This window comes from Sus scrofa, chromosome 8, assembly GCF_000003025.6.
Source record: "Sus scrofa isolate TJ Tabasco breed Duroc chromosome 8, Sscrofa11.1, whole genome shotgun sequence".
Taxonomy (NCBI): domain Eukaryota; kingdom Metazoa; phylum Chordata; class Mammalia; order Artiodactyla; family Suidae; genus Sus; species Sus scrofa.
In genome coordinates this window covers 43,985,154-44,002,334 of record NC_010450.4, presented here as the reverse complement: position 1 = coordinate 44,002,334, position 17,181 = coordinate 43,985,154, and the positions used below count along the sequence as shown (strand labels likewise).

At 43.8% G+C, this 17,181-nt stretch overlaps 1 protein-coding gene across 2 annotated transcripts in view; it reads right to left on the bottom strand.

The window, feature by feature from the left end:
• Positions 8,049-17,181, bottom strand: part of TMEM192 (transmembrane protein 192) — a 33,617-nt gene continuing 24,484 nt past the window's right edge. For both annotated transcript variants that reach the window (XM_003128993.5, XM_005666651.3), the window contains exons 5-6: positions 16,620-16,722; positions 8,049-15,898 (exon numbers count right to left, since the gene is read on the bottom strand). In XM_003128993.5, coding sequence (XP_003129041.1) covers positions 15,760-15,898; positions 16,620-16,722 — 242 coding nt within the window. In that variant the 3' untranslated portion in view covers positions 8,049-15,759. The remainder of the gene's footprint in view (positions 15,899-16,619; positions 16,723-17,181) is intronic.

Sequence of the window (17,181 nt, the reverse complement as noted above, 5' to 3'; positions counted from 1 at the left end):
CGGGAACTCCGCCTTATTCTTGATTTCCGCTCCCATCCTCTTCCTCCACTGAACACCCATGTAATTGCACCTCAAGTGTCCTTAAGAATGGATTATTTAGGAGTTCCCACTGTGGCTCAGCTGGTTAATAACCAGACTATTATCTATCCATGAGGATGTGGATTTGATCACTGGTCTCCCTCAGTGGGTTAAAGATCCAGCGTGGCTGTAAACTGCAGTGTAGTTCGCAGATACGGCTTGGATCTGGAGTTGCTGTGGCTGTCGAATAGGTTGGCAGACATAACTCCAATTTGACCCCTGGCCAGGCAACTTCACTATGCTGCATGTGCAGCCCTAAAATGCAAAAAAAAAAAAAAGAAGAAGAAGAAGAAGAAAAAAAAAAAGGATTCTTATTCTAAAAATGTAGTACTGTTTTGTGTGTATAATTCTGCTTAATTTACTAAGTTCATTTTTATGTACATGCTGTATAGGAATTCATTTACATTACATTGGGCCTAGAGTTCCAGTTGTGGCTCAGCAGGTTGAGAACACAACAGAGTGTCAGTGACGATTTGCATGTGAACCCTGGCTTTGCTCAGTGGGTTAAGGATCCAGTGTTGCCAACTTAGGTCACAGATCTCACTCAGAATCAGCATTGCCATGGCTATAGAGTTGGAGGGAGGTCCTGAAGCATAGGCCTGAAGCTGTAGCTCAGATTGCACCCCAGCCTGAAAATTTACATATGTTGCAGGTGCAGCCTAAGAAGAAAAAAATATATATTATACACACACACTCATATATATATATACAAATACATATACATGTTGGGCTTTGCTTTGGAATTTCTGCTATTCACTTAAAAGCAGTATTTGTCTTTTCTTTTATACCACTATATGAATGACATTAATATATTATTTTTCAGAAACGGTGGTTTCTTTGCTTCTAATCTGCTGTATTCACTAATAATATTTTTTGGGGGGGGAGCAAGTAGACATTACTGTATCTTTTAAAGAGATCAGATTTTAAAAATTATTATTATTACTATTATTGCTTTTTAGGCCCACACCCTCAGCATATGGAGGTTCGCAGGCTAGGGGTCTAGTCAGAGCTAGAGCTGCCAGCCTACGCAATAGCCACAGCGACACCAGACCCGAGCCACATCTGCAACCTAAAACACAGCTCACAGCAATGCCAGATCATCAGCCCACTGAGCGAGACCAGGGATCGAACCTGCAACCTCATGGTTCCTAGTCGGATTCATTTCTGCTGTGCCATGATGGGAACTCCAAAAATTATTATTATTCCCACTCCTGGGCTGCCGAAACCAGCTCAGCAAGTTGGGGCTGAAGAATGGGTGCTGTGAAACTTAAGGAAAAAGTTAACATAAAACAAGACACAGAGACATTTATCTTAATTAAAGGTGGGAATCGGGGGACTTAAGGTCTCAGGGACCAAGAGCACCACCTCAAGAAACCACACTGCTTTTATTGTGCTCTCTAGGATTACATCAAGTGAGGAGGGGGTTGTAGGTGCAGGATATAGGGTTGCTTTTTTTTTTTAATTATTTTAAAAGTCACATAGCCAGTTGCTGATTAAGCTTTTATTTTGATCTTTAGGCATTTAACGATCATTAGCATTAAGAAAGCTTGGCAAAGTCAGTTATTTATGCATAGCATTCTAGAGAATCACCATTGTGCTTCTGTGACAGCGTGTCTATCTGCACAGGTCCAGCGTGCCTAGACCAATGCATTATGTTCTCATTCATCTGACCACATGAATAACTTATGCCTTTAGGTCTTTATTCTTAAACTTAAGGCATTTACCAGCACTGAGACTGTTTTCCAAGCAGGAAGATGGGGTAAAGTAAAGCAGGATAAGATGGAGTTTTCAGCACAGAAAATAGAAGCAAAGAGGCTAAGAAAATGTTGTAGAAACAGGTCTCATGACATCAGGCATCTATCCAGAGAAAACCTTGACTCGCAAAGACACGTGTACTCCAATGTTCATTGCAGCACTATTTCCAATAGCCAAGACATGGAAACAACCTAAATGTCCATCAATAGAGGAGGGGATCAAAAAGATGTGGTACACATAGACAATGGAATATTACTCAGCCATTAAAAGGAACAAAATACTGGCATTTTTAGCAACATGGATGGACCCAGAAACTATCATGCTAAGTGAAGTCAGTCAGACAATGAGACACCAACATCAAATGCTTTCACTGACATGTGCAGTCTGAAAAAAAGGACACAATGAACTTCTTCGCAGAACAGATACTGACTCACAGACTGAAAAACTTACAGTTTCCAAAGGAGACAGTTTGGGGGGTAGAGGGATGTGCCAGAGTTGTAGGATGGAAATCCTATAAAATTGGATTGTGATGATTATTTTACAACTATAAATGTAATAAATCCCACGAGTAATTTAAAAAAAGAAAAAAATTATGATTTTTTTTTTCTAAGCCCTTGGCATGTGGAAATTCCCGGGCCAGGGATCAAAGCCATGCCACATCAGGAACCCAAACCACTGCAGTAACAATGCCAGATCCTTAACCTGCTGTGCTATGAGAGAACTCCTCACCAATAATAATATATTTCCTTTTAATGATTTATATTTTAGCCAGCTAGCTGAAGAATACCACACATCTCTGGTATGATTTCCTACAGGATTCCTTTATGCATTATACTGAATTCATATGAACACAAAACAACGTTCTTAGTGTTGGGGAAAAAGAAGTTTTCCTCTACCCTTCTAGGCTCTTCCAGCTGGTCAAACAATTAAATTGACTTGAGACAGATTAACAGAAGAAAATCAAAGTCTCATAGCATGCATATGGGGGAGAGACCCAGGAAAACTGAATAACCCACCAAAATGCCCACAGCTCACCTCAAATACATCTTCAGCTGAAGACAAAAGAGGAGGCTGAGGGTGAAAGGTCAGGTATGGAAGGGTGAGCAGGAAAAGCACAGTGAACAAGGTTATTTAAGCAGATTTAAGTTCTTGTCTCTTTCACTGATGAGAGTTTCTAGAGCAGGACCCTCCTGCTTCTGGCCCAGCAAGGGAAACACCCTCACAGATGGAGATTTTTGCTTATAAATATGACTGCTTCCTATAAAAGGGGAACTCCTCTTTGGTGTTTCTTAGGTGGAAATATTCAACAAAAAAGCAGCCATAAAAGTATCATCGTGAGATATAGGTCTGAAGCATAGGTGGAAAGTTTACAGCAAAGCAGCCATAAAAGTGTCACCACAAGCTATAGATCAGCTCCAGCCCAGACCAGTCACCACCTCAGAACATTGTCAGACATTTCTGTGTCTGTTTAAATTTGGCCAACTAAAGATTAAAAGTCTCACCTGGACCAGACACCAACCACCATCCCATGACTACGTGACTCAACACACGACCCCTGCCCTATAAAACTTAACTATCCCTAAAGGGCGGGGGCCCTGAGTTTTCCTTTCTCAGTGCTCCCGGCTATCTCTCTGGTCAGTAAAACCTACTTGGGACCTCACTCTTCCCAGCTGACTGGCTTTTCTTCTCTCTTCCATGCAACAGTGTTCAGAGTTTTTCGACTTGTCTGCATTTGCTTAGAAAATAACCAGCTTAAAATAACTGATATTCCAGAGACAGGCTGTTGACTCTCTTGACTTCCATCAACTAAAGCTTGGACTCTGTTGACCTTGGCCTCAATTCTAAGCTGAATTCTCTCCCCTCAAGCCCCTTCATAAATATGAATGGGTCCTTAGCCTAAAACATCCCCAATTTTGCTGTTGGGGGGGGGCACTACTTTAGGAAGGATTGCCACTTGTCTCCTTAAGGAAACCAAGAAGGACTCTATGGGTATCCTGGGCATGGAAGCTTTTCTGTGTCTCCCATTACTTGTTTGTAGGAAATAGGCCTCCTTCAGCATCCATGACTTTCCCTGAGTTCCAAAGGGCAGTTGCTGATCCGAGAAGGGAGGGGATGAAGAGACCAGGGAGGAGCAGTCCAGACACAGTAGTGCAGCCTGGGAGCAGGGTCCTGGTTCCTCCTCAAGGGATACACCAAACAATATCTTTGAGCACTTCTGCAGACCTAAAACTACCAAGACATAGAAGATGCTAATTCCTTGATGAAGTCTTCTTCATTTCAGGACAACCAGAACAAATCCCAGAGCCTCTAAATATCAACCTTGAAGAAGAATGAAAACTTGCATCTATATCGATCCTTGCCCTATTTTCCACTCCCCAAACTATAAAATCATCTCCTAATCTCTCCCAAAGGGGGGTGGGTGGAAACCTCTAAATCATTAGCCTGCTGTGAGCTTCTTTGCCCAAAACTCTTGTCTATTCGACACAGGAGGACAGAAACTGAGTTTCAGCAACATTACCTGTTTCAAGTAGTAAATCCTGCCTTCTCCATATCTTTGACTTGGTAGTATCTTTTGGCTCAACATCCACCAAGAGGTGTTTCACATAACTAATATTTTACCAGGATGAATGCTTGACTGCACATATTCCCTGGCCAAAAAGTTCATATATACCCCAGCTCCTCCCCTACCTTTCTGGCAGCTCCTTGGAGCTGCTGAGTGGCTGTCTCCTGAGCTCTAGACCTCAATAAAATGCTATAGGCCGAGAATAAAACTGAAGGCCAAAACTCTCAAGTTGGGAGTTCCCATTGTAGCTATTAGGGGCTACATTGGGGCTCATTGTTAAAATGGCTCATTGTGCTGACCTTGCAATCAAAATATGAGGTCACAGTGACCCACAAGACTGACCACCTTGCTCAAGCAACATCCTTTTTTCACCACTTGTGCCTACTTTCCCAAGACTATGTGACCACCCTACCATGGGACACCACATATCTCCAGCTTTCTTAAGACTACAACCACCAGAGTCCAGCCACAGGCTAAAGATAAACTAACCAGGAGTTCCCATTGTGGTTCAGAGGAAATGAATCCGACTAGGAACCATGAGGTTGCAGGTTGGATCCCTGGCCTCGCTCAGTGGATTAAAGATCCAGTGTTGCTGTGAGCTGTGGTGTAGGTCATAGACGAAGCTCGTATCTCGCGTTTCTATGGCTGTGGCTGGCAGCTACAGCTCCAATTACACCCCTAGCCTGGGAACCTCCATATGCCACCAGTGTGGCCCTAAAAAAGCAAAAAAAAAAAAAAGATAACCTCCCCTTCAGGGGATCCAATTTTCCATCCAAGGGGTATAAAAAGGACCTGCCAGAAGGGCAGGGGGCTGGCTCTTCTCAAGGGTCAATCACCCTCTCATTTCCCTTTAATAAATTTTGTTTTTTCGCCTGACCACTAGAGTCATTCTCTTTTTCTCCACACTCACCTTACAGTAATGAACCCAACTAGTATACATAAGGACACAGGTTTCATCCCTGGCCTTGCTAAGTGGGTTAAAGATCCAGCATTGCTGTTGATACCAGAAAGTTATTACTGGAATCTGGGTTCTTGTTCATGGAGCTGAAGAATGAACTTCACAAACACACAGGGAGCAAGCAAGCAAAGCCTTTATTGCAGGAAAGCAAACAGCTCCCAGGACAGCTGGGAGGGGGAAGAAGAGTCCCAGCTCCTATTGTCCTATAGGGGTTTTTATACCTTAAAGATGGGGGTTACCAACGTGGGGTCCAGAAAGATGTGGGTTTTTTTCCTATTGGCCTTGCCCAGTTCAGTCCTTGTCCAATAGGGGTCTTAGGGTGGAAATGCCCCTTAAGTCTCATGGTTTCATTTCCCTTCTCCTCTCAGAGATTGAATCACAGCGGGTTAGGGATTAATATCCATCTGGGTGTAGGTACACTCCCTATAGTAAACAAGGCCTGTGGGGATGTTACTCTCTGGAGCCCTTAAGCCACAAATGTTAATCAATAGCCATATCAAAGAATGCACTGAAGCCCATGCTCCTACACTGACTACCTGAGTGATTATTCTGCCTCACTTGTGAGCTGTGTTGCCGGTTGCAGGTGCAGCCCTAAAAAGAGAATAAAATAAAAATAAATTAAAAAAAAATAAACAAAGCTCTCATGTTGTGTGTTTTTATTTCAGTGGACACTTGTTTCACATATGCCCACTTACTGTTTACCTTCTATAAGGAAAAAGTTCTTTCATCAGTAAACCCAACTGGCAGGCTCTGGGTGGAAATCTCTTCTTGACTTCTCAAATTTTCAGGTACTTAGCTTGCTCATGGAAAAGAAAATGCAAATAACAGAAACTGTCCTACAAGGTTTTTATTTTTTTTCTTTGGGGCTGCAGCCGAGGCATCTGGAAGTTCCGAGGCTGCAGGTTGAATTGGAGCTCCAGATGCCAGCCTACACCACAGCCACAGCAACGCCAGATCCGAGCCACATCTGAGACCTATGCTGCACCTAGCAGCAACACCAGATCCTTAATACACCGAGTGAGGCCAGGGATAGAAGCCAAATCCTCATGGATGTTGCTGAAACAGCCCCTGTCCAGAGTTGCTGAATAGAAATGTGGAGACAGTTTTGGATGAAGGAGAAAAAGATAGCTTTAGTGCTTTGCCAGGCAAGGGAGCCAAACCAAGCTAATGCCTTAAAGACTGTGCCCCTCCTAGGAAAGGATTAGAAGATGGTTTTATAATTTGGGGAGAATAGGGCCAAAGATAAGGATCATGGTAGAAGCAAGCTTGCATTGTTTCTCAAAGCTGGTGTTTAGTGGCCTTAGGACTGGTTCTGGTGGGCCTCCTCCTTCCAGGAACTGAAGAAGGCTTCATCAAGTAGTTCTTCCTTTTTGTTGGGGGTTTTAGGTCTGCAGAAAGGCTCAAAGACATTGCTTTTTTTTTTTTCTTTTTCTTTTCTTTTTTTTTTTTTTTTTTTTGGTCTTTTTGCCTTTTTTCTAGGGCTGCTCCCATGGCATATGGAGGTTCCCAGGCTGGGGGTCTAATCGGAGCTGCAGCCATCAGCCTACACCAGAGCTACAGCCACGTGGGATCCGAGCCACGTCTGCGACCTACACCACAGCTCATGGCATCACCAGATCCTTAACCCACTGAGCAAGGCCAGGGATCGAACCCGCAACCTCATGGTTCCTAGTCGGATTCGTTAACCCCTGTGCCATGGTGGGAACTCCTCAAAGACATTGTTATGCATATTCCTTGAGGAGGAACCAGGACTCTGCCCCAAGGCTGCACTATTGTCTCTGGACTTCTCCCTGGTCTGTGCATCCCCTCCCTTCCCTGATTAGCAACTGCCCTTTGGAACTCAGGGAAGGTCATGAAGCTGAGGCTTATTCCCTAAAAACAAGAAATAGAAGACACAGAAAGGCTTGGGTGCTCAGGAGCCTCACAGGGCCCTGCTCGGTTACATGGATATGAGTCCTCCTCATGGATACTAGTCCGGTTCTTAACCCACTGAGCCACAGTGGGAACTCCCTGTCCTACAAGATTATTAAGGAAGATTGATTTCTTAGATCAAGGCCAAAGCCACTTAAGTGCTAATTGTAATTACAGGAAACCCCATCCTCCTCTGGCCCCAGAGCCCATCCCACTTCCAGGAGGTGCAAGTCTTTGCTAGGCAGGGTCCCCTTGGCCTCCCCTTCCCACAAGGGTGTGTTCAATTGAACTGCATCACTGAGCCTCCACTGCAGGTAAGCGGAGATGGGGGCTGTGGGCACAGGAACAAGCCAGGTCCTCTGAGTTGATATCTGGTTCCCTGCCAGTGAATCTAAACGCATCATATTTGGCTTATTTCAGACCATATACTGTAGTTCCGAGGCCCTTCAAGAACCTTGTCCAGAATCACCTGGAATGTTTACTAGAAACACAGGATCTGAACCTGTCCTAAAGGGGAACATCTGTGAGACAAAGCCACAGGTGCTGGTCTTGAAGTCAAGTGTGGAAGCCCCTACAGAGTGGCCCAGTGAGGAAGACACTCTCCCATCCTGAGCTAAGCTAAGGGATCAGGGCCCTTAGGGCTGCTGAGGGTAGGGAGCCATTTTCCTGGAAGATAAGAAGAAGAAATGTTTGGTAAACAAAGTTTGCCCTGCGATGCAGATGAGTCAGGTAAAAAAGTGATCTCTGTGTGTCACCAAAAAAAAAAAAAAAAGGATCAGTAGATCTAAGAAAGAAATGGAAAATTTTATTCAAACCAAATTGAGGATTATAATCCAGGAACAGCATCTCAGAAAGGCCCAAGCAGGGCTCTGATAGTTAGAAGTCCAAGCACAGTTACATAAGTTTTTGAGACAAAGGACTGTATATTAAATGATGGTCTTATGTATATTAAATGAATGTCTTACTGTCATTCTACACAATCCAGATCTGTAAGTACAAAGTGATGGGCCATTGTGGCCCCTTCCAAGATCAAGAAGGAATGTTATCTTTTAAAGATTTGTCTTATTGGTGCTGGGAGAATGGTGCTCTTTATGGTTGATCAGGTATTTCTGCCAATGGGGAGGTCCAATTGATGCATAATACAGATACATAATGCACAGTAGAGGGGAGAAAGGAGGCCAAAGGGCAGAGAAAATGTTTAATGTTTAAGTTTTCATGTCTTGCCATAAAATATGAATTTTATGTCACATCTGGCAATTGCTCTCTTCCTGCTCAGACACCCTTTCTGATATGATTTACAATTTATATGATATAATTTATAATTGTAGATTTCCCCCACAAATGAGCCTGCTGTATCTTGACTGCCTTCATCTCAAATACCTCATATGCTAAGAAGGCATATTTGGGGGTGACATGTTCTGACCCCTTCAGGATATAAAATAAATCCCCCCAAACTACTTGGACAGATGACCAAGGCTGTGTTCTAATTTGCATGTGGTACATCTATCTGTCCCATAGCCTGTGCTCTTTCCACAGAGAGTTAGGATAGATACTAAATAGATGGGATGTGGGTGTAGATGGGCTAGTAGGAAAGGTAGAGAAATAAAAGAATGGGGTTAAGAGAGGATATTCTGTGTTCAGCTGGCCTGCAGCAGTGGGTAGGACCACCTGAACTAAACCCAGAGGTTTTCTAGGAAGAAATATCTTCTCATCCATAGCAACTAATGATTTGAGGCAACAACTGTTCTCCTGACCAAGAAACCTGCTTATCTTGGCTTCATTTTCCCTGAGCTTCCAGATGCTGGAAGAGCAGTTAACCAGCTGAGCTGCAAACCATTGAGTGCAGACCATGAGAAGGGCTCCTCTTGGCAGCTGCAATTAAAAGTTCTGAAGACTCGATAGGATTATATGAGGACTGAGATCCCAGGGTACACCTGCAGCTCAGGGCAGAGACCCTGCAGCCTGGCCCCCTGAGAAACTCAGCTCAGTGCAGCCCCAGTGGCAGTGGCCCCAGCCCTGGCTGAACTCCAGGCAGAAGCCAAGTGTCTGGAAGGCCTGAGAAACCACATGCCTGGAGATACCATCAGCTCCTACAGGGGCTCAGTCCCCCAATCTGCCCCCCACACCCCACCTACACTTCTGGAGTTACCACAAATTTAGGATGTTGCTCACAACCAACCCCTAACCCACCTTGGGTTCCTTTAATTTCCAAGAACAGCTCACAGAGCTCAGAAAACATTTTAATTACTACTTTACTGGTTTATTCTCTCTTTTTCTTTTGTTTTGTTTTCTTTCTTTCTTTCTTTCTTTTTTTTTTTTTTTTTTTGCAGCCACACCTGTGGCATATGGAAGTTCCGAGGCTAGGGGTCAAACCGGAGATATAGCTGCTGGCCTACACTACAGCCACAGCAACCCAGGATCTGAGCTGTGTCTGCGACCTACACCACAGCTCACAGCAATACCGGATCCTTTACCCAATGAGCGAGGTTAGGGATCAAACCTGAATCCTCATGGATGATAGCTGGATTTGTTTCTGATGCACCACAATGGGAACACCTTTACTGGTTTATTCTAAAAGGAAATAACCCAGGAATGGTGAGCTGGAAAGGGGGCAGAAGACAAGGTGAGTGGGACTAGCTAGCATAGAACTGCCAGCCCCTCTGGCACAGCACACTCCCCCCATCTCCAAGTGCTCACCAAGAACACCTGGGCTCCATCCTTTGGGGGTTTTATGGAGGCATCATTCCATAGGCTCAAGGGGTGACATCGTGGGCCACTGGTAACTGAATCAGCCTCCAGCCTCTCCCCCTCCCTTCTTGGAGGCTGCTAGGGAAGGGATGGTAGGGTCCAGCCCTCTAATCACTTGGCTGGCTTCTCAGGCAGCAAAACCCCATCCTTAGGGCCTCACGTCACCTCATGAACTTCAGCTCAGCTGGGGTTGAAAGGGCTTGTTATCTTCTCAGTTCTATGGATGTGCAGCTATTCAAGAATGATGACAGCAGACCAAATATTATGACCAAAGGTGCTCCTATTGCTCTTATCACATAGGGAATTCCAAGGGTGTGCCATGTATTTCCCTCTTATCATAAATCACACTCTTAATCTGTGACTTATAAATATTTTTATCCAGTTTCTTTTTTTGTCCTATAATCTTGTCTTGTTCATGTTAAAAGAGTCTTTCCCAAGGGGAAATGTTAGTTTTTATATAGTTAAATACATGAGGCTTTGGCAATGCTGGGTACTTAAGACGCTGAACCACCAGGGAATGTGTATGCCCATCTTAAAAACTCTTAGGGGATTTCCCATTGTGGCTCAGCAAGTTAAGAATCTGACTAGTATCTATGAGGACGGCCAACTAGTATCTATGAGGACGGGAGTCTGATCTCTGGCCTTGCTCAGCAGGTAAGGATCTGGCATTGCCGTGAGCTGTGGTGTAGGTTGCAGATGTGGCTCAGATCTGGCGTTGCTGTGGCTGTGGTGCAGGCTGGAGGCTACAACTCCAATTCAACCCCTGGCCTGGGAACCTCCATATTCCATGGGTGTCGCCCTAAAAAGACCAAAAAAAAAAAAAAAGAAAAGGTTCCAGTGGAGCAGCCAGGTGAAAAGATAGACTGGTTTAGAGAGAAAGGGAGGGGAAGAATTAGAGACAGACAGGCTTACTTGGTTTACAAATAAACTATTACAGGAAATGTTTCAAGATTTTTGTGATTTATATTCTCATATATTTGAGCTTTGTTTCTTCAAGAATTCAAGAGACTCCCACCTGAGTTTTGTATTCAAGATGCATAAGAGCATCTCTGATCAGGTTGTGAGATCATTAAATAACTATGTCTTCTGTAAAAGGATGGGGAGGGGACTTACGGTTCATTTTGTCATTCAGTTTTCTAAATGCTCACAGAACATGTAAGCTAAATTCTCTCCACAAGTCGCATTAGTGTCTGAATCTCCATGAGGGCTAATCTACAGAAGAATCATGCTCATCAAACCTGATAGGTTAGGTGGCTGATATCTTTACTGTGTTCATTTCCACCTTCCCTCTACCCCTCCCCCACCTTCTCCCCAACCCCTGTGTAGACTCTGTGAGAACAGAAACCTTCTCTGTCTGAATGACCCTGGTTCCCTCTCTGGTGGGTGGCAGCTCTCAGTTAAATGCGAAGTGTGAACTGAAAGGCCTGTGCATGGAGACATTTTTGGTTGTCAGAACTGGAGGTTGCTCCTGGTATCCTAGTAGCCAAGAAAAATGATAAACATCCTACGACACACAGGACAGCCTCCACAACAAAGATTATCCACCCCAAAATGTCAATAGTGCCAAGGTTGGAGAACCCTGCTTAGAGTAAATAGGAAAATAATTCATATAAGACTTTGGTTTCAAAGGAAAAAGAAGGAGCTATGGGGCCTCCAGCAGAAGCCTGGATGTATTAAACTTCCCTTAAGCCAAGGAGTTCCCATCGTGGTTCAGTGGTTAACGAATCTGACTAAGAACCATGATGTTGGGGGTTCGAACCCTGGCCTTGCTCAGTGGGTTAAGGATCAGCGTTGCCATGACCTGTGGTGTAGGTTGCAGAAGCGGCTCAGATCCTGTGTTGCTGTGGCTCTGGTGTAGGCCAGTGGCTACAGCTCTAATTTGACCCCTAGCCTGGGAACCTCCATATGCCTCAGGAGCAGCCCTAGAAAAAAAGGCAAAAAAACCAAATAAATAAATAAATAAATAAACTTCCCTCAAGCCAATGCTGGCTCCCACCCAGTGTGGCTTTAGGGATCCACTTGGGTAAACTTTCCACCAGGACGCAAGGGACAGAATCCAATCTGCAGGGTTTGAAGAGTACAAGGCAAAAGAACTCAAAACAAATTAGGAAATTTTTCCAACAAATATAAAATGAAGGAAGACCATGTTTGTTAAGAAAAAGAATATCCTAGGAGGATAATGAGCAAAAGACTTACACACGTACATCACAGAAGATTTATGAAAGGCCAAAGAATAGGAACGAAAGCTCAAATTTATTAGTAATCACAGAAATGCAATTAAGGAGTTCCTGTTATGTGCAGCGGAAAGGAATTCAACTAGTATCCATAAGGGTGGGGGTTCAATCCCTGGCCTTGCTCAGTGGGTTGGGGATCTGGTATTGCTGTGAGCTGTGGTGTAGGTCACAGACAAGGCTCAGATCCCATGTTGCTGTGGCTGTGGTATAGGCCGCAGCGGTAGCTCCAATTCAACCCCAGCCTGGAAACTTCCATATGCCATGAGTATAGCCCTAAAAAGCAAAAAAAAAAAAAAAAAAAAAAGAAAAGAAAAAAGAAAAAAAATGCAATTAAGTCATGATGCTATTATCATTTCAAGTAAAATCTCCAAATTAGCAGTACAGAAATACATCAGATACAGATCTATGCTTAATAAAATGTTACCACACACACCCTAGTTCAGCACCATGTACTCTGCCACACACTTTCCCACATTGCACACTCTGATTCCCCTGAGGTGAAAAACAACCACCCCTTCAGTGGACTCCATTCCAGTGCAGGCCCCTCGGCCTAAAGAGCATCAGGGGTCCCAGAAACTGCTGCTGGTCGTCCCTCCTCCAAAGTCTTGCCTCACACTTTGGGCTCGAGCTGTACATGGGGCTCATGCTCATCTGCAGTGGTCACTCTTCTTGTTTACTTGCGAATTTTCCTGGGATCCTAAAGCCCTTCCCCAGGGAACTCTCTTATCTGCAGTCCCTGAGGTACCTTGGGCTTTTCTGCCATCATTTCTGGATGATGCAGAGCCTGGAAGTCCTTGTCTTCTCCTTAGAATGTGAGCGCAAACTAGGGCGGTCTTACTGAGTTTTGTATCCAAGGTGCTAGCCCAGTATCCGCCTGGTGTACGGAATGATTTAAATTGTTTTCTTCTCAATCTGTATCCTAGTATACACCAGGAGAGAGGTTCAATCCCTGGCTTCTCTCAGTGGGTTAAGGACCCAGGGTTGCCATGAGCTGTGGTGTAGGTTGCAGATGAAGCTCAGATCCCAACTTGCTGTGGCTGTGGCATAGGCCAGCCGCTACAGCTCTGATTTGATCCCTAGCCTGGTAAGCTCCATAGGCCAGGGTGCAGCCTTCATAAGATAAAAATTAAAAAATAAATAATAAATAGTTTTCTTCATTCCTTTCTGCTAATTCTGATAGTTTCACTTTCTTTTACTGTTTGAACTGTTCATTATAGAGTTTAGAAAAGAGTGTTGGTGATCCTACAAACATCCCATCAGAACCTGAATATTCCAGCATTCTAACTATTCCTTTCTCTGTAAACCAGAGTTTATTCATATACCTTAGAAACTGACCATGGATCCAAAATGAATTTAAAAATAAAGTAGAATTGGAGGTCCCACTGTGGCTCAGTGGAAACGAATCTGACTAGAATCCATGAGGACGCAGGTTCTATCCCTGGCCTTACTCAGTGGGTTAAGGATCCAGCATTGCTGTGAGCTGTGGTGCAGGTCGCAGACACGGCTTGGATCTGGCATTTGCTGCGGCTGTGATGTAGGCTAGCAGCTACAGCTCTGATTGGACCCCTAGCCTGGGAACCTCCATATGCTGTGGGTGAGGCCCTTAAAAAAAGATCAAAAAAATAATAATAATAAAGGAGAATTAACTATCTACCACCAGTGTTTTCCTCAAGTAAAACAGGTAAACACAAAAGTTGTTCCAGAACATAGAGACGGATCTCCATAGAAGGCAACGGCCTTGAGTTATACTTATTGAAAAGGAAGAAAAAATAAATACAAAATAAAAAGACAGGAAAGAAGGGAGGGAGGAAAAGTCAGGAAACTTGGATACAGTCTGAACTTTAAAAATACATTTTGGCTCTAGTTTGTCAATGTTGTCATTTTGGGGATTCAATGGTATTGGCTTCAGGTGACAAGACAGTCACCTTGTCCTCAGCAGGAAACCTTCAAAATGCTCTGCAGTGGCCATATCTGAAGGAAACCAATGTTTACCCTTCATAAGTGTGATATGATCAATAAATACATCCCTTGGCAAATGGTTAGGTGAAGCTCAAGGATTTTTATATCAAATATTGATTAATTGGCTAAATTAAAAAAAAAATTAGCAGCATACTTAATCACAAATATTCCCTCCCTCATTTTACGCTTTCAACCAGAGTCTTTCTAAGGCAGCATGTAAAGGTGCCAAAAGCAAACTGATAGATTAAAAGGGCACAGTAGAAGAACTGTAGAAAAAATTCCATTTACTCATAAAAATGCTTCTTTTTATCTGGGAAATTATAATATGTTTAATAGCCATATATAAGTTGATAGGACATTTTTTCCATCATAATTTTTAAGAATAATGCAGGAATTTTTTTTTTTTTTTGGTCTTTTTTTAGGGCTGCACCTATAGCATACAGAAGTTCCCAGGCTAGGGGTCAAATAAGAGCTGCAGCTGCTGGCCTACACCAAAGCCACAACAACACCAGATCTGAGACACATCTGCAACCTACACCACAGCTCACAGCAACCCGGGAGCTTAGGATCCTTAACCCACTGAGCATGGCCAGGGATTGAACCCACGTCCTCATGGATACTGGTCAGGTTCCTTACCACTGACCCACAACAGGAATTCCTTGTTTTTTTGGGGGGAAGGGGGGTACTCCAGGACTAAATACTGTTGTTCTTTTATCTTTCAGACAAACTTAAAGCCACTAAAGACTCCTTTCCTATCCCTGAACTTATTGATCCAATGACAGTCCAGTCAATATGAAATACACGGCAATGTCTTGAAAAAGGGCCAAAGGAAAGTTAAAGCCTGAAGTCTTCCCTAAGTATTTCAGCTGCTGCCAGTGGCAGGCGCTGCTGCTGTCACAGCAGCACTGGTCGGCCTAACACTGGTGCAAGTGATCCTCAAGTCTTATTTCTGGAGAATGGAAACCCACAGGAGGTGCAAAGAAAATCCCCTATGGGGACCTTGGTCCTATAGTGAGGAAATTCACTAGAAAGGCTCCAAGGGCCAAGGTCACTCGGTACCACACACACATATAAGATCCACCTGGCCTCAGTGGAGAAAACACTAACCAGGAGAAAGAATGTCTTCACTCACCAGGATAAAGTGGGAAAACCTCATTTGATCAAAGCCCCACTTTAAATAGCTTGTCAGGTCAGACTTCCTCTCTAAAACACCAAATGATTACTGGCTGCTAAGGAGGATGCAAGGAGAGTTGCTCAGAGATATTTAAACTGTACCTTTGATCCTGGAATAAACCAAGCAGTGCAATAATTTCAAATGTGCAAACAGACCTTCCCCTTGAGTTAGAAAGGCTCTACAAAGTGCCCTTTAAACACTCCACGGGTCCTGCTTATTAAACGTCCAAGCAGGTGAGAACCAAGTTCAGGTTTCCAACAACAATTGTAGACTGTTACTTGGCAAAGCTGCAGTTCGCTGGGACAGCTTGTCAGGCAGGCATTCAGTCTTAAGAGCAGGCAGTCAGTCTTAAACTACTCGGGCTCCTCTAGAGTTGCTGTCAAATCCCACTTGGCTGAGAGCTGAGGTCAGAAGTCGTGAGGGCCAATAGCCGCCTGCTGAGCAGTGCATTGTGGCGCTTCAGGTACAGGATGATGTCCCCCTGCTTCTCCACAATCTCCTCCAGGCTTGAGAGAGTCCTGCACAGAAGCAAATTGGCCATGGCTTACACATGTTCAATAGTCTCTTCCCAAATGTATTCCTACTAGTTTTCAATACAGCAATGTTGTACTGTTTGTCACTTTTTTTTTTTTTTTTTTTGTCATTCCTATGGCATGTAGAAGTTCCTGGGCCTGGGATCAAACCCAAACTACAATAGCGACCCAAGACAGAGCAGTGACAATGCTGAATCTTTAACCCACCGAGCCATGAGTGAATGCCTGTGGTTTTTTTCTTAGATTTTTAAAAATTTTATTTTTAGGGCAGAACCTGCAGCATATGGAGGTTCCCAGGCCTGGGGTCAAATCAGAGCTGTAGCTGCTCGCCTACACCATAGCCGCAGCAATGCCAGATATGACCTGCATCTGTGACCGACACCACAGCTCACCACAGTGCCGGATCCTTAACCCACTGAGTGAGGCCAGAGATTGGACCAGCACCCTCATGGATACTAGTCAGATTTGTTTCCACTTCGCCACAACAGGAACACTTCATATGTTCTAAGCCAAGGCAATATCTCCAAATGAGATTCTTTCAACAGAGGTGGTTTCAGCACAGCCAAGAGACAGTAAACAAATCAAACATAATTCAAAACAAATTCTACCCTATGCAGAGTCCTCGACTCTAACCATGAGAATTGTCTCTAGAGTTCCAGAAGGAAAGACTTTTAATTCTTTCTCTAATCATTTGTTAGGCACTTACCTGAATCCCGTCTCTGAGGTCATATTGATGGGGTAAGCATAGATTTTTTCTTCCTCTAGTACATCAGGCTGTGGTTTGGCTTTATTAAATTTTCGAATTTTCACTGAAATAATAAGGTCATTATTGTCAGGTTATTCAATCATGATAGAGTTTTTCCATTTTTGCCAATTACATTAGTAATTAGCCATTCTTTTCAAATAAGTGAACACGCAAAAAAAAAAAAAAATGGCTTCATAAAGGGGATTAAAAAAAAAAGTAGGCAAAATGTGCTGAAAGGAAATGGAAATTCTGGTGTGGAGAGGCTGGAGAATCAAGGAAGAACCGGCAATGCTCCCTGCCCAGAAGAAAAGACACCTGGAGTAGCTGGGACTTTGGTGACCTGAAGGCCACAAATGAACTTGAAGCCCCAAACCCAACATGACTATCCTTGGAGACAGGACCACTGGTGAAGACATTACAGCAAAAACAAAGTATTGGGGGCAGGGGGTGTTGATCTGATGGAAGAGACACCAGAAATATGCCTGCACAAAGCAAAGGCCACAAGACGGCACAGGGAGAGGCA